Consider the following 26,013-nt stretch of genomic DNA (forward strand, 5'->3'; position numbering starts at 1 on the left):
AACTTGAACTCCAATTGGATTGCTGACATTAGAAGTGGGAGCAATCTCACCTTTCTCTGCAATTCAATTACCTAACTTTCACACCAGTTTAGAACTAAAGCCATGAAAGTGAAGAGCAAAGGGGGGGAAAAAAAGAGAGAGAAAAAAGAAAACTGCTCACGGGAACCTTGATCCTGTGCCTCTGGAAAACGTTTTCCACCTGAGCTACTCATGTACATTGAAAAGGGGCAATTTAGTTTCTGTGTGTGTGTGTGTGTGTCCAATTCTGGTGAAAGCAGAACCCAAGTAAAAATCTCAGGGGTCAATGTAGACCGAATGCCAATTTAGCTAATGGAGGGATTAGGGAGCAGAGGTGGAGATTCCAAGCCAAATGTCTAAGTGACTCTGTCCCCCAGAAGATGGGGTGGAACAGTCAAGAAAAGGATAAAGGGACGGCAGAAGTGTTATAGTTTGCAAAGTCCAGAACACATGTATGTGTGTTGGGGATGTATATGCATAATATTTGGTGTTTATTTTAACATATTATATTAGCACTGTATATAATTAGAGCATTTTTTAAATGGGGTTTAGGTTTTAACAGAAAAAAAGTCCATATATATATCTACTGTAAATGATTTTGCACTTCACTTGATTTTAAATTTCACAAAAAGAGGCGACAAGAACATGAACACACTGCCTTTTTGCATTTACCAGTTTCCCCAATTTACCCAGGCAAATGTTATAATGGAGTAAGACTACAGAGCTCGAGTACATTAGGGTCTTTCATAGACTTGTTGTTGTCGCTATGAGCTCTTATCTCATTTCACTGTGAATAGATCACAGAGAGATAATAGAGCTGCCACTGAAAATCCAATTAATCAAATCTATTTGTCCATTACTCTCAGCTGGAGAGACAGACAAGAAAAAAAAAAGTGCAATATCCCCAAAATTCACACACCCTCACCTGTGAGGAGCTGCAAGTTGGGAAGTGGCTCAGACAACACCCCTCGACATTGTTCCTCTACTGGTAAGGGGATGACCATGAGACCATCAGCCAGCTGGGGAAAGTCCTTAATGAAGTTGTTGTCCCTGAGAGAGAGAGAAGAAAGAAAGAGAGAGAGAAAGAAAGAAAGAAAGAAAGAAAGAAAGAAAGAAAGAAAGAAAGAGAGAGAGAGAGAGAGAGAGAGAGAGAGAGAGAGAAAGAAAGAAAGAAAGAAAGAAAGAAAGAAAGAAAGAAAGAAAGAAAGAAAACGCAACAGTAATTGACTATTAACACTAATGGTGTAAAAATACTCTGTTACAAGTAAAGCTCATACATCAGAAATGTTACTCAAGTAAAAGTATGTAAGTATAATCAGGAAAAATCACCTAAAGTATAAAACGAGAAATATGGATATGGTACCCGTGAGTATACTTTTCTCTATTATATCATTATACCATTAGATGATTATGCATTAATGTAAAAGCAGGATTTTACTATATAGTGTACTTACATTCCACCACTGCATCTTGTGCTAACACCTATAATAAGTTCCAAGCATTTATAAAGTAATTAACTAATAACTGGATGTACCAAAAGGGACAGACTATTGACCACCAAGTAACACCCCTCTGAGGTCATGTATAACAGTCAATGGTGCAGCTACAGATTCTGAACTCCATGAAAAAACAACTCAACAACAACAGTTCACAATAAATATCTACAACTCCGACATGTTCCACTGCCCTGTCCAGCTGCTGGCCTCCTGAATCATTCAGAGACAGGGATTTGGAGAATTTACTGTTTTTCTCTTCCAGGTTTCTCTATGATAATGTTTTATGTGTTGACATACTTCATCCGTTCTGCTTCACAGAGGTTACAATGGAGATGCTAGGCTCATTTGGTTGCTTTTAATTACTGAGAAGATAATGAACCTTCAAGGTAGATGTCGTTTCATGCATCATCATTGTGGTGATTTGTTCCATCTGCGAGTGACAGTTTTAAAGAGTTCCAATGTGGCAGAAGGCCAAAACACGTGAGTGTGTGTGTGTGTGTGTGTGTGTATGTGTGATGCTTGACAGCCCAATAAAGTAACCAGTTATGTCCTCCAGTTTGAGGGCAGAACACAGAGCTGTAGCCAAAGATAAGACAGACCCCCCTGTAATCCTTCTCTTTTTCTCAGCTGGAGACAGCAAGTACAAGGAAGGATGGTAATGAGAGAGGAAGTGTGGGAGTGAAGGGTAGAAGAAGACCCACATACTGTGCTATATAGTGAGAAGTAAGAAAAAAAACACCTAAGAAAACTATACAAGCGTACATGTTTTCCATTCTTTATTCCCTTTTGCATCTATTTGCACCTCAATGCGATTCCACAGTGGACAAATCACTTGTAAAATGAATAGCAGCAGTGCTAAGTAAAGAGATGGTGTATGTTCAGCTCCATTTTTGTTCAGCAGATAGATCATTCTAGTTGAACCAAAGCAGCCGCAGTTCATTTCCTGTCAAAAAGATGAGTTGTCTTGCTGCATTCTGAGAGCATGGCAAGCAGCAGCAATTCCCATAATCCACTTTTATGGGACCAAGTCTCAGAGCACAGACCTTGTGCCATTGGAAGGGAGAGGAATGGGGGTACGCTTCGCTCTTCTTGGTATCAATTTTTCATCCTGTTCATCTCTTCCTGTCTCTCTCTTCGCTTCTTCTAACCACAAAAGCCTGTTAGACGCAATCACAGCCTTAGCGCCACAATGGAAGGGTGGAAGGATTGACTCAAGGGCAGAGGATGAGAGGAGAGAGGGGGAGAAGAGGTGCTGTAAAAAGATTACCGTAGCTTATGCTCACAGAAAACATATTGATTGCAAAATTAAATCACCCAGTCTCATGCCGAGGTTTAGAGATCCTTTGGAGGTGTGTGGACCAAGGCGATATGTAGCTTTATGGATTTTCAAGCCCAGATGTGGACTGCCCTTGACACTCCCATTAACGCTGACATACAGCAGAAGAGGGTGACGTATATCATCGTTCACCACAGCGTTGCTCGAACAAAACTGAAAAACTGACTCTATTTGGAGGAGAAAATGTGTAAAGACTAGAGCAGAAAAAGTCTTCTACCCTTAGAGGAATAAAAGATCTAAGGCTAGCATGGACTGCTGTGGCATCCATCCTTTTTCGCAGAGGTTAAGTGGTGAGGCAGCAACTTAGAACAGTCAAAGTGTCAATCCTGAAGATTTCTGTTCACGCGATTTTTCGTGAGGCCACCTGTTCTTTGGACTGTTTTTGTTTGCATGTGTGCGTGTATATACGTATATGTGTATGTGACTGGAAGGGAGCTTCAAACATCTATTAAGCTTACGGCTTATTAGAGGAGGAGACATCCCCACATCTGTACAGTGCCACTACAACCAAAACATACAAATGTTGTTAACAAGATGAGCCAGCTGCTTGTCTTTCAAGATCATTTTCCTCTTACACAACTAGTAACTAAAAATATGCTTTTGCTGTTTCACGTCTAACTTATCTCACCTTGAAGAGACATGACATTTTGTTATACAGACAAGATTGACTTGACTTGGCCCATTAAGTTTAACTTATTGAGCTTAAACCTAACGAGCAGCAGACCTGGCGATATAATTAATGAGTGTGTTGGCCCACTGATATTGCTTACTGAAACTTAAATGGAATAGAGCCATCATTATTTATCATTATTAGTTCCACTTGCTTTTTCTTGCGACGATAAGCCAAAATGTCTGCTGTGAGTAAAGGTCTATAGAAAACCAGCCACCAGTGTGAATGTGATTACACAGCTGGATTTATTGAGTTAAATTAATTATCTATATAACATGTTTTTTAGACGTGCTGGTTGTATTCACCCTTATCCAACAATGTGTTTCCACTAATAGAAAATTCTGACATGTCACAGTAGTAAAACCACAGGTGAGAATAAGAAAACGAAAAATGGCTGATTCCATTCCAGGTGCTTCAGCTTTGGAGTCTTGGTTTATTGAACATCCTGGCTTGGTGTCACACTGTCATGACTTAGTAAGTCAAAGTGTCTTCAATATATTTAAGAATGTTAATGTCAGGAGATGCTGATGAACATATACAACTTAACATTTCATCTAAAAATGTGAGCTAATGGTCAATACATAAATAAATAAAAATATCACAAGGATCACAAATTTCAAGATATGAGATTTTTCTGACCTGAAAATCTTTGAAAAACTATTTTATAATAGATAATGAACACAGCAGAAAATGTGATTTGTCACAGTATAGCACAGGTGTTTTTTTACAACATAAAAAGAGTTCTTCTTCTGCTTCTTATCAGTTGCCAGACAGAAAGCAGAGACTGTTTCAAGCCAAGAATAGTCTGGTACGTAATCCCCCGTAAAACTGCAAATTGACATTTTCACACTTTGTTCTTTGCGCTGATTAAACAAATGAGATAACGTGTTAAGTAGAGAGCTGTACAGGTGCTGGTAGGCTTATTTCGTTACTGTTGGACAGAGACAGGCTAGCTGATTCTCTTCTTTTACAGTCATGCTGAGGAAGGCTAATCAGCCTCAGTCTGTAGCTCCATATTTGCCCTAAAGACATCTAACTATTCTCACTATTCCTTTAATGATGGCTAGGTTTTATTCCAGTGTCCCTGTAAACCGTGGCACTGTAACTATGAGCCAACACACAGTATACCAGGGCCCACACAACTGCCAGATAATTAAATTAAATACAGTCATTTTTTTCCCAATCTGACGCATAACATTTATTTTGTAGGTATTTTCAGTCAAGATTTCACTTTGAATGCATCTTTTTGCAGCGATAAAACATATGCACGTTCATCTACTCCAGCTTTCATAAGAAAGGCCAGAGTCATTGATTTAACTTCACTCAGAACTCCAAATTTAAAATACTTTAATATAGTTTTTAGTTTTTTTTTACACCAGGATTATCCCTTCTAGATTAAGACCTCCTTGTTGAATCTATCCTGTCTCCAGGTACCGAGCCCCTCATTTTATCAACCGAGCTTTTAGAAATCACACATTACCTTTACACAAACCCTCCTACATAGCCTCCCCACACTTAACAACCTGCCATACACCACACCACACATGAGTCTGGATTTGCCAGCAAACTTGTGTATTTACTCATGTTTCATTCAGTACCCATGTGTGTTCATTAAAGGCAGCGGACAGTGGGCTCCCTCCTGGCCAAACAGACTTCCTAGTCTACAAGTGGCAAACTCATCCCATTTAAATGAGAATCTCCAAAACACAAGCTTTACAAATTATATCTGGCAGAATGAATGCAAATATTCAAGACAGGTTCATGCATATATAGATTAAAGTTCTCCCTTCTATCTTACTTTTCTTCTCTCCCACTTTCCTTTATTCTCCACGTCTCTGCCTGCCCTCTGTGCGTACACAGTAAAGACACATTTGATTATTAAAGCACTGAAGCTCGGACCTCACATGCAAATTGTTTCTTGTTTTTCTTTTCTTTTGTGTTTCACAGACACGCATCTGTGTCAGGATTTCTCCTATAGAGTGTAACAACTATTCAGTATTTGCTCAGCCTAGTCCCCAGCGGTAACCCTTCCTGCTTTTCTCTCTGCATCCCTTATTTCTTCCATTGCTTATTCACTATCCCGGCTACACCTCCTCTCGCCTCCCAAAATCACAGGCTTTTTTGTGATAGGCACAGATGAGAGCTATCTACAAGTCAATTTAGAAAAATGTTTTGTGCCTCTCTCCCCGTATGTTTGAGAATGTATCTGTCTAAGTTTATAATAGGCACGAAGGCTGCAAGTCACTTGTGTGAGAACAGGTGTTCATGCATATGTTCTAGTGAGTATGTTTATCTGAGTTTGTGACTGTGTAACTAATGGTGAGCGGTACTTATCTAAACATTGTCTGAGGTAATTGGTTCTTGTGCCATTTTATCTGTGTAGGAACCTCATCCCCACATCGCAGCAGTGACTGGGCAGACACATTAAACCATACTCACTACATCTTAACTGCTCCGACATTTCACAACATCCCATTATCCACAACTTCAAGACTCATTTCGACAACAGTACTGGCTAATGGTGCCGTATAGTGGCTTCTATTGGAAAATCACATCCACCACTGCACTCCTTCACTGTTTTTCTGTCACATTTTTCCCTCACACGTTACCCTCACATTTAAAAATTCGGACTAATCTACCAAATAGGAGCATAACACACCTGCTATAAACAAAAAAAATCTTATCAATAATAAACTTTGGAAAACTGAAAGCAAATTTACAAAAGTAGTGTACAGATTATTTGGAGAGCACATTGTATCAGCTACATTTCTCATTTCAGGCCTAAAACCTCAGAGGGTCTGAAGCGGCACATTCAGAAATTCAATTTTAGAAACGATTGTGGGACAGCCAACCTATCAGTATAGAAAATGAATTATATGTGCATCCATAGTTTCCAGAGATGACTGAATATCCAGGGTTCAAACGGTTCTCCTAACAGTGAGAAAACCTATCTGTTTCAGCAAACTGGAAAGCCAGGCAGGATGCTGCTTTCCACTAATTTAGAAGTAGCCTTTGTGGACTGATGCAAGCACTAACACAGACTCCCTAATTCCCCCGAGGGAATGAGTATTGAAAATAAATACAAATCTCTGGTGCCAAGCTTACTAAGGCTATATTCTGATTATCAGAGGCTCTGTTCTGGCTTCTAAATGTGAGCATGTGTAAGCATCTTCTTAGTTTAAAGCTGAACAAGGTGAGGCTGTTCAAAAAATGAAAAGACATTTACCAAAAACGGTTTGTATGATAATTTCAGTGTTTATGTTCACCTTCAATTCCAAGTAAACTGAGGGTAACTCTACTGAATTTGTGTGTTGTGACGAGTCCACATAATGTCATATCTCGGCAATTAAGACTGGAAGTAAAATCTTCTATCAAATTACAGAAAATGATGTTCAGAAGCCTGAAAATATGAGAAAAAATAAGCCTGCCTTTTGACACTCTACAGAACAATCAAGCACTAGCTGAGAGTGAAGTTACCATATGGGTTAAACAATCATAATGATAAGTTTTTGTATAAACACTATTGCTAATTATTTCAAAAATAATTAGAGTGGATATTGATATTATTGATTTGGCAATTACTGTGTGCTGGAGTTGAAGGCCAAATACATTTTCCTATCCAAATCCTGATCTCAGCCTATTACTTCTTAATAGTCATGCTCCGTTTACACAATCCTGTCAAATGATCCAAAACGAAACTGCATCCAGCCACAATTTAATGACCACTTACAGAATAACATCGGAGTGTAGAAGTTATGACACTCTGAGTGTGTGTGAAATCAAAGAGTCTGCACTTTCTGTAATGATGAATAAATAACTCACTGAACGGTAGGAAAAAGGGGAGAAAAAAAAAATCACAATTATAATGTTCACCACTAGAGACTGCTCTTTCTCTGTGCCAAAGAAAAGACTACTGGTATTAGGATTAGGATAGGTAAGGGACATCAGTGTTTCTTTGTGTTCATGTGTGTGTGTGTGTGTGTGTGTGTGTGACAGAGCCGGAGTTCAGAGGTGAGCTGGAGAGAGAGAATTCTTAGAACATGTCAGATAGATTTTAGTTGTAACTCAGGTGGAAAGATTACTTCTCCACTGAGGCGCCAGAGGGGAGAAGAGTCTAACCCCTGGTGAGGTTGAAGAGTCAGGACAGGGCAGTTTACCACAGAGAAGGGGGGAGGGGGGATGAATCAGAAGCCGAGTGTGACACTGTAGGGTTGAATCATGATCTGGAGATATAGGGGTGCTGTGCCCTTGGTAGCCTTGTGGGCCTAACAACAGGGGTTTGAACTGTATGTATGTATGTGAGCAGCCACTGGGTGCCAGTGCAGTGCAGAAGGGGGGTGGGGGGTGGGGGGTGTATTTTGAAGAATTTATGGAGACAGAAGACGAGCAGGGCTGCAGCATTCTGGTTGAAAGGGTGTCAGAAGTGGATGCGGGAAGACCAAGAGGGAGGAAGAAAATACTTTTGCCTGAAGTACAGAGAGTGAGAATGCCTTTCAGGCTTGACAAAAGAAACATTTTTCGGAGTGATGTCGTTCTTTTACAGTAAAAACTTACACGAGGAGGACCAGAACTTTCTTTGTTTCACACGTGACTGGAAGTAGGAGAAAACAACAAAAAAAAGGAGTGAAATGATGCTGGCAAAAGCTGGCTCTCTGATTTGCCTGCACATAAAAAAAAACAAAAAGAATAATGATGAGAAAAGCAATCTACAATGCTACATCTCTCGCTACATCTTCCAAGATGTTTAAAAAAAAACAAAAAAAACACCCACTGTTCTTCCATCGGTCTTTAAAATACACCATTACACAGCTGCGAGCAGATAATACAAGTTATGGTCATGTGGTGAGCATTCGTCGGTTCATCAGCGATCTCCTCCCAATCCTCTCCTTACACGTACACAAGGGAGCTAGAAAACAACCAACAGAAATTTTGACATCCAGCGTGAAACAGCTTGTTTGTAATTTCTATGGCTGCCATGCTGTTTGGATTCATCCCTAACTGGGATAATTACCCAGCATTTGAAAAAGAAGTGTGCAACAAAAGACAGCACAGACAAAAGGAAAAGGACCTTGTTCAGAACAGTTGTCTCTACCAGAAATTATACATAACATGCAAAAGTGGCCACTTAAAAACAGACACAGAACATTTTCACTTAGGTTTGAATCCAAAGTTATTGTTCAGTATGAAAGGTCAACTGACAACATGGACTCTACAGACACATCTACAGATATGAAAATGTCAATATCTCAAAATTTCATCGCCAGCTGCTACAGAACACCTCAAATTACTCAATTATTTAGAGGAACAGTTGCCCTAAAAACATATTTCACTTTACCTGTAGTGGTGTCTACCCATGCAGACATTTTATTAGTTCAGGTTTTTAGACATCTTTCTGAGATTTGTGTCCAAATCCCAACCCTAAAACCACCAAGGTGAATTGTGTTTAGGTCTTTCTAAAAACAATAGCTGGTATTCCTCATAATCTTCTATATATCTTGGTCAAAAGTAGTATGAAAAACTGTGTTGCAGTTTTTTTATTGTAATGTGGGTTCAATTTGGGTGACTCTTGAGTAATAAAAAAAGAAAAGGGAGAAAATTTCAAATGCATTTCAAAGACATTTACATTCACAATGAAATGAATATAGCTGAATTATAGACTACGTCATATAATCTGAATTAAACATTTAATGTCTCCTATCACATTGTCAATCAATCCAACCGGCCTTCTGGCTATTTCCCTATCATTGCTTTGAAACTGTTGCCACAGTTGCCCTTGAGAGCCATCCACCAATTTGTTGGACTGCACAATCAAAGATTTATAAGAGCTGGGGTGTGTAGCCGATCCAATTGCATGTAATATGCTTAATAGCTGTAATATCTGTTATTTGAATAAACGCTTGGTGCGAATGGGGCCTGTCAGATGAGTCATAACAAAGATAAAGCACCCTGTGTCACCCAGGGCACAGACACCCAGATGATAGATTAAATAGTTATTAAAGGACAGCATCCGAAAACAGGCTAATTTGTAGTGCAATAAAACAATCAGAGATGTTTACCTTGAGACTTGTGTTACAATCTCTTATTATAGCTGCAGCTACAGCTGAGTTGATGAATGTTTCCATTGAGGGAAGGAGATCTGGTGACTTCTCATGGCCAATATTGATTAGCCCTGGGAGGTGATGCTGTCAATGAAACAGCCTCTGATGGACAGTACAGTCTGGAGTACTGTGGAGTAGTGTCTGTACATGAGAGATTGTGTGCATGCAAGCTTTAATGGTAGACAACTGACTAATTTACACGTTGCAGGATGCTGTCCAGCCAATCTTAATTGATGGTCAATATGGTGCCTGTCAGATATACAGCATGTTTCACATAGAATCAAACTTAGCCTAAAGACTAAAGAAGAAACATTAGGACTTGAAATTATGCCTTGCTGCAGGGAGAGACATGTTGAGTAGGATGATATGAAAAGTGTTACAAGTGTTTCTTGTTGTACAATATTATATTACTCGATGTTTTTGTCACTCTCTTTCCTCTTCAGACCCCCACGCACACACACAAAGCACTCAACCTCACTTTTATTCCCCTGGGTCGTGCATAGGCAATTTTTTTTTGTACCTTGATATCTCTGTTGGCCTGCCTTAGGAAATTGTGGAAATGAACTCTGTTGGCCGGGAGCATTACCATAAAGATGAAGCTTAGTAATGCAGAGTGAGGGGGCATGCAGGCCAGCTAGTTGTGGAACCGATTAAAGCCATCGCTTTTTTTCAACTTTATTATTCCACATGCACTTTCTCACGTTCTCTTAACCCCCAATTACGTCTGTCCATCCTGGCAAACTTTTGCCTTTCTTTACAGTCTCCTCCTTTCTCTTATTCATTCAAACACAGACAGCACGTTATTATGATAAACCGGCAGTTAAAAGCTCTGTTCCTGACAGACTCTCATGTCATCACTCTGAAAGCAGAGCAGCACTTCTGAGAATTTGATAGAGGACAAATGAGAGGTTATCTTCCCTCACTGGGTATAACAATCAAGAGAGAGAACAGTTTGACCATGTTCAATACTGTCAAAAAAGACATCTTAACAGGCAGTCAAAAGACAAATAATATTTTTTTTTTCTCTGTCTTTCTGATAAAGACAATAGAATAAACGGCCTCTTAAAATCTGACACTGCCAGAACGGTGATTGTGGACTGAGAAATTCACAAGAAGGAGTGCCCAATAAAACAAGCATAAATGAAGAAGTAGCTCTGAAACTTTGATTAGAGAGGTTGATGCAGATGCATTTATTTGTGCAAGTCTCTTTGTACACAAGGTATGTGCATCCATCAGCCTGCGTCCTTCATCTCTCAAGAGAAGGACCACTTTCTATCAAGGCCTTGTATGCTTTCTTCCATCTTGATATATCAAAGATACATAAAGGATGTTTAAGAGTCTCATCAAAACATGTTCTCGGTCCTTTTGTCTTGTATTAGATCGCCAGTAATGGGCCAAGACAACGAGATAGTCTTTGTATTCTTTTATTTTACAGTGTATTTACATAGTGATATGACTGACATAAAGTCATGCTTAATGTTATTATTTCATCTGGTATTCTGTCTGTCAACGTGATACGATTCGCTGAACTATAGGTGTTTTTGTAGTCCCCATCTTAAAAGGCAGACTCAGGAAATCACATCACAGAAGTGGTAATTAACTTCTTCATAGCATGGCCTTGCAGAGGTGAGAGCGGGCAAATACTCAACGTAGCAAAGTTCTTACAGTTGAATAAAACTGAAAATGGCTGGGATATGCAGGGAGATGCCGTCTATTTACGAATTGATATTTATGAATAATTTATGAATGGTAAATTTACGGCGTAAGACAACAATCTTAGGGAAAGCAGGGCAGAGTGATGGAGAGAGAAGGATGGGGAAGAGGAAGTGTTAAGACAGATAGCAGTCCAGAGGGGATACGAAATTACAAGTGCTGCCACCCTGCAGTTCACTGCTGTAGGTGTAGTTCATTAATCAATACTAAAAACATCTAGCCACTAATTCAGGATTTAGCCCTGGTCCATAAATTACTCCATGCAGGTTTTTCTTAAGTGAAAGAAAGAGGCAGCTGAAGCCACATGGAGGATTTTGACATTGTTAGCTGCCCCCTGTGAGGCAACTCCATCACATTTTGTGGCATAGGGTTCAGTGCTTTATGCTGCATATTCTTATTTTTCACCCTCCAGTCTACTATTGATTCTGCTGCACATGCAAGTGATTTTATCAGTCTTGCGCGAGTGCACAACAGCTTCGCCAGCTTAGTTAATTAAATACAAACAAATATATATATATATATATTCTTGTCTCTGGTGTGATCTCAAAGCATAATTTATGTGAGATAGAAATTCACAACTTAAGGTAAAGGTCTGAGAGTGATTTGTACAAAATTATGCACAGGATAAATTGAGTTTTGCTGTCAAATTTTCTGTGTAATCGCTAAGTGCTAAAAGTGGAGAGGCTTGTTGAATCAATAAAAAAGTACACTTCCATTTTCATGATGAATTAGCCCTTTAGTTGAACAGGACTATGTGAAAATACTTGGGGACCACAGGTGGCAAACACCGATGCAAATAAAACAGGAACAGCAACAGTTTTGAAAAACCTCTGCTCTCCGTGGAGAGTAATACAACTGACTGTATATATTTCAGCCTAGTCTGGGAAAGAACCTTTTACTTTATGATATGAGGGTCTTTTGAATTGCTATAGGAAGTTCCAGAATAATAAAATTTGGTCAGTGACAACGATGTTCCAGGGGGGAATAGTGATCCACTTCTACATATTTCTGAGGGCATCTGTCAGTTTTCTTTGCAGGATCCTTGCCTTGTCTTGTCTTGTATTTTTTTAAGGGTGCAATACACAGTAACTTTTAAATGATCAAGACTTATAACAATAAAGAGAACGGGATTTATCTCTATGCTCTATTTAAAAGACTACTTATGAAAGTAAATACCAAAGTGCCTGGGAATCACATGCTTAGCCCCTGAAGAGAACTGTACCCTAATGGCTTTACGTTCTTTGTTTGAGTGGCTAAGCATACTGTCTTAAATGTATTTTTAATGCAAAGATGCAGAGATGATTTAAAGAACAAATGCCAAAAGACAGCAGGAGATCTACATCAGGCAAAGTTATATTTGCTATCAGCATATATTGTAAAGGTTCACACACACACACACAGCAGTAATTGTTTGACAAAGATCTTTCACTGAGGCATTGTCATTTGATGTTACATATGAAAGGAGTTTTGAGGTACAGACTTTAAGCTGTTCTTTGAGCTGCATATGCCCTGCATACATTTACTTTCCTGCATGGTCTAAAATCTATCTGTGCGCAATGTCTGACTACTGCCTCACAGTTCAACATGCTTAAGAAGCCTCATTTGGTGAACTGCTGCTCTGGTTTTTTTTTCTCTTTTGCATTTCTCTCACACTTACTCTTTTTTACTGCCTCGCTCTCTAACCTTTGCTTAGCGTCGCTGGTTTGATTTAGCCTTTTCTCTTTCCATTTATTTTCCTATTCATTTTCCTTCTCCACCCTTATCTCTGCCTCTCTACCAAACCTCTCTCGCCCTCTCTCTCTCGCACTCTCGCCAGTCAAACAGCAGGTAGTCAGCTATAAGCCCCTCTGACGTTGGCTGATATTAGGCTAAGGTCTATTAGGTCCTGCCTTGCCATGTGAGTTATTGAGCAGAGTGTGGATGCCTTAAAGAATGATCAAGCTCACGTATGCACGTGCGCTGACTCACACCAGCAAACACAAACTGACAAAAAGATCAACACAAACCCATTCAAACATCTGAGCACACACTCACACAAATCCTCTGCTATCTCACAAACGTGCTCACCTTATGTCTACTAAGTCACAAAGATGGAGGAATTTAAGAACCTCCTCTTACACATGCATCTTATTTGCTAAATTCTGCTAAGCGGTCAATTTATATGCAAACTTTCCGGGGAGTCAGCTGCTGCAGTATGTGAAGAAAAGACACATTTTTTTTTTTTGTTAAATTTTGCTGTTAACATACAGTATGTGAACACCAAGTCTATAAATTACAAATATGCAAGACAAATTATTTTACTATTTATATATATTTTTATTTGGCAGATGCTTCTGTCTGAAGCGAAATTCAAATAAGATACGATCCAGCCCGCAGTAGATCAAGGAGATGTCTCAACACTTTTCTATGTTCCACCTGACATAGGTGCCACAAAGCTTGCAGGCATCTGAAGTAAAACATTTGCATTTTTTCAAAACATGAAGTCATCTGAGGAAGTCAGCATCCAATGAAATCAAGACTTCTGTCAGCAAGTGTTTGACACTATGAATACTGGATGGGCTTATAAATAATATCTCAACATACAGAGGGTATATATTCTTACTCTTATACTTTAAAATAACACAGCTACAATGCATCATATTGTATAATATGATGCATTGTTGCTACCCAACATAATATAAAACACTTAAAATTGTTGGGCCCACAGCGTTAAATGCAACATACACATTAATGCAGCAGTAATATTAATCCAAAACACTGACTGGGACCATTTTACTGTGTAATGACTACTTAAAGTAAATGTTGCTGTACTATTTTATGTAATGTGTCTTCTTGTGCTCTCAAACATATCATACAGGATTAAAACTAGCCTATTAAAACAATTTAATATTTCACTTTAAGAGACAAATAAACAATAAAAACTCACAAGAGCCAACGACATCGGCTAATGCTTTTACATTTTGGTCTTAATAAGCTTTCTTGTGATGTAGCTGTTTAGACTCTCCTCCTTTTTACTTTGCCAAAGAAGATCTTTGAAGAAAGTCTTTTTTTTAGGCTGGCCGTAGATAATAATAAGATGCTATCTGGAATGGGGTCAAACTTTATAGATTTCGTTTACACCTGGCTAACATCCAACCACCTCCAGATGTGGTCTGGGCCATCCAAACATTCCCATTTCAATACACTGTGTGTGCCTTTACAGCTGCATTAACAGCCCTTTCTCCTTCCAGATTATATGATACAAGATGCATGCGAGTGTAACTACACTTCCCATAATAGCATCTTTTCAACAGACCCTCCCGACCTCGTGAACACCATGTCCCTACCTTGTAATGCATGCTTTCTGTGAATAAAAAAATCTATGTATTTAAGTCAAAGATAACACTGATGACATAATTAGGGGTTATCTCAGCTAAAGAAAACTCCCTTCAGAGCCTCTCCAGAGTGTTAATATACTAAACTGTTTAACAGTCTGGACTCTAAAGGACAGGGGAAGACCACAGGTAGACATTCAAGATCAAGGCTGTTTCTTAGACATCTGACCAGGTTACCGTGTTCCTCAGGTTCCTAAGGGCTGGTTGGTACAGATGATTTATGCTCCAATTTGCAAGCAGGTTTACGAGCATTGCGGCTCTGCTCAAAGCATTGAACTGGCAAATGACTGTGAAGTTAACTTCAGCACCTTTGTAGCCTACCAGTATGAAAGTGGTGGAGAGGTCCTTTAAACTTCATCCACTACAATGAATTTGTAAATTCTCAAGATTGTCCCAGTTTTCAGTACTGCAGAGAAAGTGTGTGTATGTCATTCAGTGACTGAAATTAACCTAATATATGCAAAAAAAATATTATCTGAATAGCATATGTATTTGCAAAGAGTGTATCTGACCCGTTTTGAAATATACACAGACCTGCCTCCCACACACATGCATAGGAACAAACAAAAAGGTAAACGCTAAATCAAACATCAGGAGCGTGAAAAGAAAAAAAACTTAGTTTACGTTATTAAGAAGAGAAATGCGAAGCTTCACATCAACCTTGAGTAGCTTAACCCTTCACCGCAGCAGTCTGGCTCACTGTCTCATGGCTACTCATTATGTGGGAAGAAATTGCCTTATAATGTTTGTTGACTCAACTACCCAGTAGAAGCTGTACTGTGTGTGCACCAAGGAGATAATTACTGAAAATTACAGAGGAACATGGAAATGTGGCTGTGTTTATGTCTGTGAGCCTGGTGGGCTGCCAGATTCACAAATTATTCATGTCGTGGTGTCGTCTTAGTTTGAGAGGTGAGCGGCAATGAGGAGTGTGCCTATCAAAAGAGCTTTTGTCTCTTTTCTTCCTTACTGTATCTTTGCTTTTTTTGTGAAAAAAACAAAAACAAAACATCTTTCACGCCGTCAAAGTGCCAAGGGTGGCAGCATCTCCGTGACAAAGCAGGTGAAACGTATTTTTCTTCTCTTTCTTAACCATCGCTTCTCATTCATCACGACCAAAACTTTTAACAGTCATTTGCTATGGTGCATTCATGTTGTGCCATTGTTTGGAGGGAAGGGAAACACTCAGGACAGAGTGTCTGTCTAACAAAAGATGAACACATGAGCGGGATTCAAGCAGGATTCTCAGACGAACAACTATCCTTGTCATATATGTCTACATAATACAGTTTCTCAATTGTTTGTACACTAACACTGCTTTAAACACATTGACCAAAACACATAACTCGTGTACCAATCCCCTAAACTAATTCTACAAAAAAACATTTCCAGCTTTATACTCAGACTACAGCAATAAACACTACACACAATTCTCAAATTTAATTTCCTAATCCATTTCTCACTGCTCACATGGGCAAACACATGTTGTACAGTTGTTCCATTACCAATCAGGGCTTTAGCAATAAAAAGCAGAACATAGGAGTCAGGAGGAAGAGGTATCGTAGGAGGGATGAAAGTAAAAGGAGGCAGGGAGGAGGAGGACTAGGAAGAGGAAGAGCATGACCAAGGAGAGCCATAATCGCTGATGAGATTGGGGTCAGTTTGGTTGACTGTGTGGTCAACCAGGGTCCAACAATGAGGAAAGCTGGACAGAGAGTTCAGAAAATCTAATCTCATTAGTGTATTGTAGAGTTACAAATCAATACAGCATTCTTATTGTTGTAGCACAGTACAATAATAAGAGGGTATGTTTAATGTTTGCGATTTGGAATCGTATTCCTACCTACACATTATTAACATAATTGACAGTATTACAGTAACTGAATAAAACCCACCACAGTGTGGTAGACAATGTCTTATGTCTCACTAGATCGTGTCATGCACCAAAACCAAGTGAGCATGGAACACCTCTACACCTCTATTTGAAAGGAACGCGGAGAGAGTCGAAGACTTGTGCATTCACACAAATGATCAGCACTGTATAGACATAATACAGCATCGGAACCCATGCATTAAATGTTCTGTAATTTCCACTATTGACTGCTCTAGGTCTATTTCTGATATTGTCATGATGCCAGTTTTAGAAAATTCTTGAGCTACATGCAGCTGCAGTGGAGCCCTGATTCATCTTCACTACACAACATGCTCATTTCACCAGACCAGATGGTCCACAACTGATTCATTGAATAGCCGCGTTTTGCAGTATTTTATCTCCCACCATATTCTCCATTCCTCAAACTGATTGAGGACTTTTTTTTTTAACCTAGAGATGGAAGGTCTATGACAGGCAATCCCTGTACACATACACCTCTTCTGCAAGCTATGGAAGATGCATGCACGGATACAGCTGTAGTAGAAGCTTTAAGGGCTGGATTTGACATCGCTAGGTGGTACTTCCCTTAGGCGATGGGAGAGCACTGCCTGCGATATTGATGAGGTGCTGCGACAAAAACGAAACAGGAGATAGGATGATTTTTCCCATTATGGCATTATGACAAATTTGAATATAATTGTGTTACACAGGAATAAAATGCTCCTTATTATCAGTTGTCAGTTGTGGGTAGGGTTCTGTGCTGCAGATGGTCTCTGGTCTTTGAAAATTAATTTATTCACATTGGGTTGAAGTGTTTTTTTTTATGTGGACTATTTCAAATTAGGTCCAAGGACATCTACTGTGAACAGTTTAACAGTTGAAAATTGCCTGGCCTTTTATATTTACTGCTCCACTACACTTCTGCAATTTGCTAAGCACTATCCAGTGCGGCATTTTTTTCAATGTATTGTATGCATATCTGTGTCTGCTTATTTGTCCTTCTTCGGTGAATGATCATCACTGAATGCTTCCTGTCTGTTTTTGTCCCCCAGTTTCAATTTACATCCTTGTATTCATGTCCCCGATCTTATCTTATTTTATCTTATATGGCATATTTATGATTCTACAGTACATGTGTGCGGATAGATACGTAGCAGATAGATGTGGTGATTCATGAGGCAGGATCAAAAATGTACTCTTTAGGACCGATTGATGCCCATCATCACTGCCTCACCATCCTTTCTACTTCCACAGCTCTACTCTTCAGTGATCATTTGGTTTGAGTGTATGTACGTGTGTGTGGAACCACCTCCATGTCTAAGATGTTATTACTGCACATATAGAAGCACAAAGGACTAAAATGAACATGGACTATAAATAAAAAGATGGGAATGTGGGAGAAATAAGTGTTTCAAACTGATTTGAAAATTGGATGGAGAGGCTGGTATGCATTTAAATATCAGAAGGATATAAAGAAAAAAAAGATAGCTTGTAATTATCCTGTATCTGCTGTCAGTTCACTGAAAGACATTTAAAAAAAAAAGAATGAAGACTACATTTATCTGTTTTCATATAATATATATGAGAAAATTGCAATCACGCTGTAATGGTTCTCAGACGTGACGTTCACATTACAACTGCAACTTTATCACATAAATATGTGAAATTCATTCCCCATGTCCGGTTTGAGAGGCTGAGCATAGTGAGATCCACTTAAAACAAAATGCATGCAAAAGAGTCATAAATCACAGGCAATATTTTATATTAAAACGCTACCTGTGATGCTGTGACTCAGAGCATGTAATTTATCTCAATCATCTGATATTTCATTTAAGTTGCTGGTGCAAGGGAATGGGGTGGTGTGTGTGTGTGTATGTGTGAATAGACAGTGAAGGTGAGAGAGAGAAAGGTGTGCAGTGGGATGAGTCTGTGGGATGAGAGTTTTTCATCTGCATATCAAAGACGGCACAAAGGAAAAGTGGAGAAAATGAGGAGAATGAAAACTGTTACATATCACCATAAATATACTGTAGGTACCAGGTGTGAAATAGAATCTTATGGGAGCAAGTCATTCAGAAGACAACGCTATTGTTCTTTTGATAAAAGACACGGAGGACTTGATGAGCGGAATGAGCACTTTGGTGAGACATGCAGTAATACACATGTTTAATTAAAGGCACGGGGAGTCAAGTATTATACACCTGGGTGCTTAGCTTGTCTGGTTAGACTTCGACTGATTAATACCTCAAGTAAAATGTTACTTTCAAAATGTTAACTTAAATATGCCCAAGTCCATATTTCTGAGTTGTAAACACAATTACGATGCATATTGTACAAAAAAAGCAGCTTTTTCTTCTTTTTTTTATCTTCTTAATTTGGTGCTCAGTTCAATCATGATTTCAGAGAGTAACTTCTTTATTTCTCCTTTTCTTTTCCTTTGTTTGCCTGCCCTTTCCAGTATCCACTGAACAGTTTACAGTAGGTCAGTTTGCATAAATGCTCTTTGCGCTTCGTTGCAGACACATTACTACACCTTAGAAACATGTGTTATTTATCCAAAGAGGCACATCGGGCTGAAAGTGCACTATGCCTGTCATCTGCATGTAATCAGTGAAGTGTGCCTCTAACTGCGGGGAAGATGAAGTGTGGCTGTGAATGCATCTTGCAATTAGCATGTAAATCTTTCTACCTTCCGGGAGCAGGTGCAAATAGAACAGGTGTGATAAAATGAAGGTTGAGGTGCAGGAGATTAAATTTAGTCGGTCTGTATTTTACTGAAATCTCACAGAAGCCTAAGTGCACTACAAAAAAAAAAAAAAAAAAAAAGATGTGCAAGGTAGCAGCACTGACTAATCTTCTGAGAAAAAAACAGAATACCTAATCAATATATGAAGCCAGACAAAGGCTGGGTGGAGAGCTGTAGTTAAGTGGTCATTAACACTTTGACTTGGTGTTCAGTGAGAGGGAAGAGTGTCCTTCTGAGATTTACAGAGTGCATTTGACTGCAGTTATCTTGGGATTGTAGGTAGACTCCATCTTTTACAAATCTTTCTGTAAAGATTATTAGCACTATTACAATTTTAATTTTGGCAGCATCATTTGTCTTAGATAGGTGATCTAAAACAAATCTAAACACTGGACTGTATATATTGAGCGGACTGGGTAGTAATCACATGTCTATAAACAAGCAATTCAATAAAGTCAGCTGATTTACAGTAGAATCTTTTTCCCCAAATGTGCCATGTCCTCTACGTACCTTTTCCCATATAAAGACACTCAAATCTTTCATTGCTTGTCTAGTGTGTCTCGAGACTGCCAAGGTGTTTGACTAGTTTAAAGCTATCGTGTGCATAACCCCACTGGAGCCCTGGCTTCAGTGTAAATCCCCTTACTGGCCATGGTTTGATGTAACCCAGTGTGCAGCGCTGGAGTCTGGAGGCAGGAGACCCACTGTGCTCTCCACTGCTTCGGGGCAAATGGATCAAGACTGTGTGCTTCCCCTGGTTCTAAAATCCTCAAACTGTGCTTTTGTTTTATCTGTCAAACTGTGGCATGTTTGGTGTATTAACGGATAGTCCCCAGTTGGTTTAGCTTTGGGAACGCGGGGCTCTTAGTCAATATACAGCAGTAGACTTGTCAGTCATTCCTACAAATGTTCCTTTAAGATGTATTGTAAGCCCCCTTTAGCTCGTAGCTCTTTAAGTGATCGAAGTTAGCAATCCACCTCTCAACACATCTTTTTTTAGTGTCCCACTCTATGACGTGTGGTTCTTTAGTACAGACCAGTGCAAAAGGTCAAATGAAACACAATGTAACCGATACCACCCGGTGCTGTATAATCTGCTAAAAACACATTTGTATCAGTGTTCCCTTATTATGCAAATATTTGATTCTACAGTATGAGAATGATCTATGTTTATCTTTTAATAAAAACTCGCTCTGATCACTACAGTTGTGTACTAATGTATTCGAATAAATTCAACACCATTTATATTAAGAGTGAAATAATATTAAAGCAAAAGTACCTTTTTCATATACTTACGTTTTTCGGTGGATTACTAACATTCAAAACTGACGACTTTGAAAAATATATCAAATGACAACCCTTAAATTATAGCACATTTCCAAGAGAAGACTTCACAAAAGCAGCTTTCAGTGGATTTAGGGAGTGATCTCACATCATTAGCATTACATTTTTCATGGCTCCTTTCACTAAAAATTGTGGACTACTTACAGTAAAATGTACTGTGCACTACTTATAAAGTCATAGTGCAAGCAACCCATGGCCTTTCTATAAGATCTCTGTAACATAAGATTTGTTTACACTTGAAGAAATACAATACATTTTGCCTGCTCGTGAAATGATCATTCATTTTGTCATCATTAACACAAAAATTTAAAAAAGGTAAAACAGTTAACTTGGTTTCCTTTTCCATGAATGTTGTAGCCAGTGTTCCATGTATGCAGCAGACATTCTCATTCATATCAAATATGTTATATATGCCCTGAGAACCTACAGCAAACAGATTGTGTGACTGTGTTTACCCAAGCACAACTATCTGACCCAGGTCAGAGCAGATGAAAAGCATTTCACGGTGAAAAAACGGTGTCAATGTATAGTATGTGTGTGTGTAAGAGTAAATACAAGACCAACACAGTGAAAGCGGGATATAGGCCAAGCGTGGTTTTCTGTGTGCGCTGTATTTGTGCATAGATAGACCCTCATCATCTCTCTGCGATTACAGGAGCATTTCACCACAAACAGCATGTGACTTATCAGAGTGTGCCAGGTTTTCGGTGGGCTGACAGTTTAGGGAGAACTGCCATGGGATAAGTCTCAATCCTCACTCAACCATCACTCTTTCTCTCTCTTTCACACATACACATTTATGTGTGCAGACATCTGTGCAAACACAGATGCAGTACCCCAACGGCAAACCCTGACTGATGATTCTCAGAGTTGCTCCGCTGAGATCTCCGCTGAGCCGTTCTATCTCGCCTTCAACCCAAAACTGATAAAAGACGACCGTTACTCCTGATGATGTGTCTTTGGAGACGCAGAAAAGTGTAAACAGTTAAGGTGTGAAATGACAGGTCTCAAAGGAAGTGTGATCTACACCAGCACATTGAAATAACAAAATAATGCTTTTCAAAATAAAGACATAAAGACAAAATGATAGGAAGAAAGGGGATTTATGAGATAAGACAGCATTCTAAATAACATTCAAGAAATGGAAAGTATTTCTCTATGCAGTTCTGACGGTGAGCGTGCATTTGTGTAAGTGCATTTGTGTAAGTGTATATGTGTGCTCTTGTACACTAGTTACCGGAAGGTCATCTGGAATATCTGTCCCAAGTTGACTTGCTGGGTTTTGTTGTTGTATCCATGCAGCATCTCACCAAACAGCGTGTCATTGAAGTGGACATCCTGCCTTGGGCATTTTTGTCCCTCACAGTTGTCTGACTGCAAGAGGCAGGAACGCCCGTCCCCTGCCAGTTTGTACTCCTGCACACACCTGAAGAGGAGGAGGAGGAGGAAAAGCTGTCAATATCATTTGTAACATGTAATGTTTCTAAACCATTTGTGATGCAGGATGAAAAAAAAAGACACCCATAGAAAAATGGTCCAATTTTAATACTTTAACAAATTGCCAGGCCAATATCTTAGTCCTTTTCTTTGGCATTCCTTCCAACTGTAAACTACTTACCACCAATCTATGGACACCATCCCAGTCAGCTAAATTGAAACACTAGCAGTCAGAATATATCCCAGCTGTGCAAAAGTATTAATGTGAGGTTGATGTTTTTTTTCTGCCTCTTATTGTCGTAGCTTTGGCCAAAATGTCTTTTACATTAGATAAACTGTGTTCTTGCCATTGTCATTGTAGAGATTGTGGACACAAGCACTCTGCTGGAAACAGATTCCAATGAGGCAGAATTCAGCAGACCGTGCAATCAGTCACAATTATCATATCTCCTCCATTTATCTGCACAATCCTCCCTTGCAGAGGAGGATGCGTATCTGCTTGCTGTTGGCTGGCGCTGAGATTTGGACTCATCAGGTCTCAGCACCTCAGTGGGAAGAAGGACTCTTCGCTTTCCTGGCAACGCTATTGCAAAAATGCAACAGACCTGGTGGAGCCATTTCTGGTTCTATGAACCAACCATTTGCTTATCCACAGAAGAAGCCCAGCTATGACAGCATACCATATTAATGTCATCTCTTCTTTTCACAGTCCAGTTTTAACAAGAAGCGAAACATCACATACTTGCACCCTGACACTGCACTGATCAATCAAAGATGGAACTAATCATGGCTTGACCCACGGCGCTATGTGACAGCGATTGTTATTCACCGAGTAATTTGCATGTCACAGAGAGTGTGCACTTTGATGGTATGAAAATATTTTTGATTGACAAAAAAATAAAATAAATCATAATCCAGGTGAAAGTCAGTTGTAATAATGGCATTAGAGAAAGTGGACCTTGCTGCAAATTGCATTTTGATGTCGGCTTGTTCACACATCGTGTAAAGCAGCCTCATGTTCTGGGATAATAATATGCTACTCCACACTGTAAACCCGACACATCTCAAGGAGAATTAGGATATCCTTCACCTGTCAGCCTGCTCCGTCTGTTAAGTTGCTGCATGCCAGAAACCGAAAAAAGTTATCAGGAGCTGCATATAAATATGTTTTCATAGTTTCATTGCGGAAGTCATTCCAGCACTGGATCCACAGTGATGTAGGAAGTAAGCAACCTTGAACGTGGTATTATCAAACTTACTAGCTCAGCATAAAACAACTGCCAACAACTTTTTTTAAAACATTTGTCTCAGTTTGCCCCCCTGTCCCAGTCTCCGAACCACTTCTCACTTCTTCCAACTCGCCATTCTCCATCCATCCACCAGTCGCCCTCAGACTTTTCTCACCTGTTTCTCCCCAATTATATCCCACAATGTTTATAGCAGCTCATCCTGGCCAGATCGTCAGTGTTGTTTTCAGACTTCTGTGAAATCTGGAACCTGAACTAATATCTGTGCAGTACCTGCACCTGCTGGCACCTTTTTACTGCTAACCTCTGGATTCCCAGATACTTCTGTTTGAACCTGCTACCCATGCCAGTAAGTTTATGTGTTATTATTTTTCTCCTGATTTAAATTAGTGAACTGTTCTTGTCTGGATGACTGCATTTGGGTCCATTTCCCTCCTGCCACGTACACACCTGCCTGACACCCACAAAGAGGCAGAGGCAGATGTTAGAGGAAAATAGAAAGTGCTACAGTAGTGCTACGAAGCAAGGAGACAATACAGATGGCATGTGTAATAAAAGTTACCTGTTCTGTAATTTCTAATGAAATATTGCTGACAAACATAACACACCAGCCTGAACTGACTGATCTATACTTGGTGAATTCAAAAACGTTCATACACGGTGTACCAGTTCAGTAAAAGATGTATGGAATGAGGAAAATGGCATTCATAGAGTGAATTTATCTCTGAACATTGTGCAGGAAGTAAACCCAGCAAGGTTCAAGGTTTAGGTTTAATCCTTGACCCAACTTTTGATTACATGCATTGAAAAATTCAAGCTTCTCTGCAGACAAATGGGTTATGCAGTAGAAATACGGTAACCAGTGGCAAACTCAGACTGTTTGAGGGACAGGGGCAAAACAATAGATAAAAAAGGGCACTAACTATGCGTTAAGGCACCAGCGCGTAGAAAGTTGTGATGGATTTATGGATAAACAGTGTAGTCAGGGTTGGGGTTAACATCCTGCAGAGTATTTTACCATTCTTTTTTCACAGGAAGGGTGCCCTGGAAGGTACTTCATCTATTTTGTCCACTGGGAGGGCACACAAGAAGACAATTGATCTTATTTTGTCCAGTGGGAAAGCACCCTAAATGGCACTTTACTAGGTTTGATCAATCATAGAAGTATGCAAGTGGGAACATTGAGGTGATTTTTTTTTTTTACATGGGTACATGTTCACTAGTGACTGTAACTACTGATATAGATACTACATTCATGTGTACATTTAAGCTATATAAATGTATGTATGACAGGATTTATAAAAGCTTACCATCAGAGCTGGGCAGATAATAGTGACACATGGACCAAGTGATATTTTTAACATCTTGGAATAACATATGTATATTAAAACAATGCTTTTCTATATGCAATCTCACACAACTGTATTTTTTTCTCCTATTTTTCGTTTTGAATATTTGCCTTTGAGTTAAAAAAAAATCTTGAAAAAAAAAATCTGTGAAATATCACCCACAGAGCTTATTTCACAAAGAAGCTATTTTCCCAGCCTCCAGACAACTTTCAATTTTTTTTTACTGTTAGTTATTCTCACCCGCAAAACATGAGCACGTTGCTGGAACTAGGGTCATCTTCAAGGGGCACAAGCTGCTGGAGACACAGCTGTTCACATCCTCCATTGAAGCCATCCGTGCAGTCAATGCCACTGGAGTAGTCATAGCAACCTGAGCCATCCTTCATTGGCCTCAGCCCCTCAGGACACTGCACAGAAAAGAGAGACGGCGAAAGAAGCAGAGGTGGTGGGAGGGAGTTAAGGAGAGGGGGTGAGGAGGAAGGCATAAATTAGGGAGAGGGAAGAAGAGAGTAAGGCACAGAGGTCAGCGTGTGCATTTTAATCAGGATCAGTCGGTTCTGAGGAGGCAGAGATAGATAATATAGAAGAGATGAGACAGGAGAAGTGGGCAGTGGGATTTTGAGAAATAGGAAGGAGACTCAAAGAAAGACGAATGAAAGATAATAATTATCTTATTTGATAGGACAGAGCAAAAGTGGAGGTCTTTATGCAATTAAAAGGAAGCAGAAATATCATTTTCATATTCAGAACATTGAAATGACAATAAGGGCTTTAAGACCCATCAGCAATGGTGAAGAAAGTGGTGGAGGTTGGGATAATTATAAATAATGCACTGTTTGTGACCCAGCAAGAAGTTACTGATATCACAAGCGTTCATCACATGGAAACATTGTGGTGTTTTAGTCTCAATTACAGTTCATTATCAGTTTAGCACCCAGCAACTTTCACACAAAACACACTCACATACACACCCTGGACACAAATCTGAAGAAACCGGAACACTGGGTCCAAAAACGTCAGTTTGGCTAATTTACTGTACAGAATTTAATTTATGAAGTGTTTTTTAATTTTTTTTTAATGAATTACATTTCCCCTAGCATAAGAAATACTAATTAAGCATGAATACAACAACAGCAGATGGATTTTAGAACAAAGCTTGACTCCATTAAAAATTTGTTTTACTTACCATTAATAACTTGCCAACTTAGTGGCCTACTGTTTATGATTTGGGCTGCATTATCCATCTTGGATGTAAACAAAAGATTGTTACAGAAATAAACCAAAGAACTTACACTTGATGAACTTTTCTGCT

At 39.3% G+C, this 26,013-nt stretch overlaps 1 protein-coding gene across 2 annotated transcripts in view; it reads right to left on the reverse strand.

Moving 5' to 3' along the window:
* Positions 1-26,013, reverse strand: part of astn2 (astrotactin 2) — a 240,246-nt gene that overhangs the window by 59,886 nt on the left and 154,347 nt on the right. For both annotated transcript variants that reach the window (XM_027282013.1, XM_027282012.1), the window contains 3 exons: positions 24,942-25,108; positions 21,906-22,094; positions 944-1,068 (listed from right to left, as the gene is read on the reverse strand). In XM_027282013.1, coding sequence (XP_027137814.1) covers positions 944-1,068; positions 21,906-22,094; positions 24,942-25,108 — 481 coding nt within the window. The remainder of the gene's footprint in view (positions 1-943; positions 1,069-21,905; positions 22,095-24,941; positions 25,109-26,013) is intronic.

The sequence above is a fragment of the Larimichthys crocea genome, chromosome IX (assembly GCF_000972845.2).
Source record: "Larimichthys crocea isolate SSNF chromosome IX, L_crocea_2.0, whole genome shotgun sequence".
Lineage (NCBI taxonomy): Eukaryota > Metazoa > Chordata > Actinopteri > Sciaenidae > Larimichthys > Larimichthys crocea.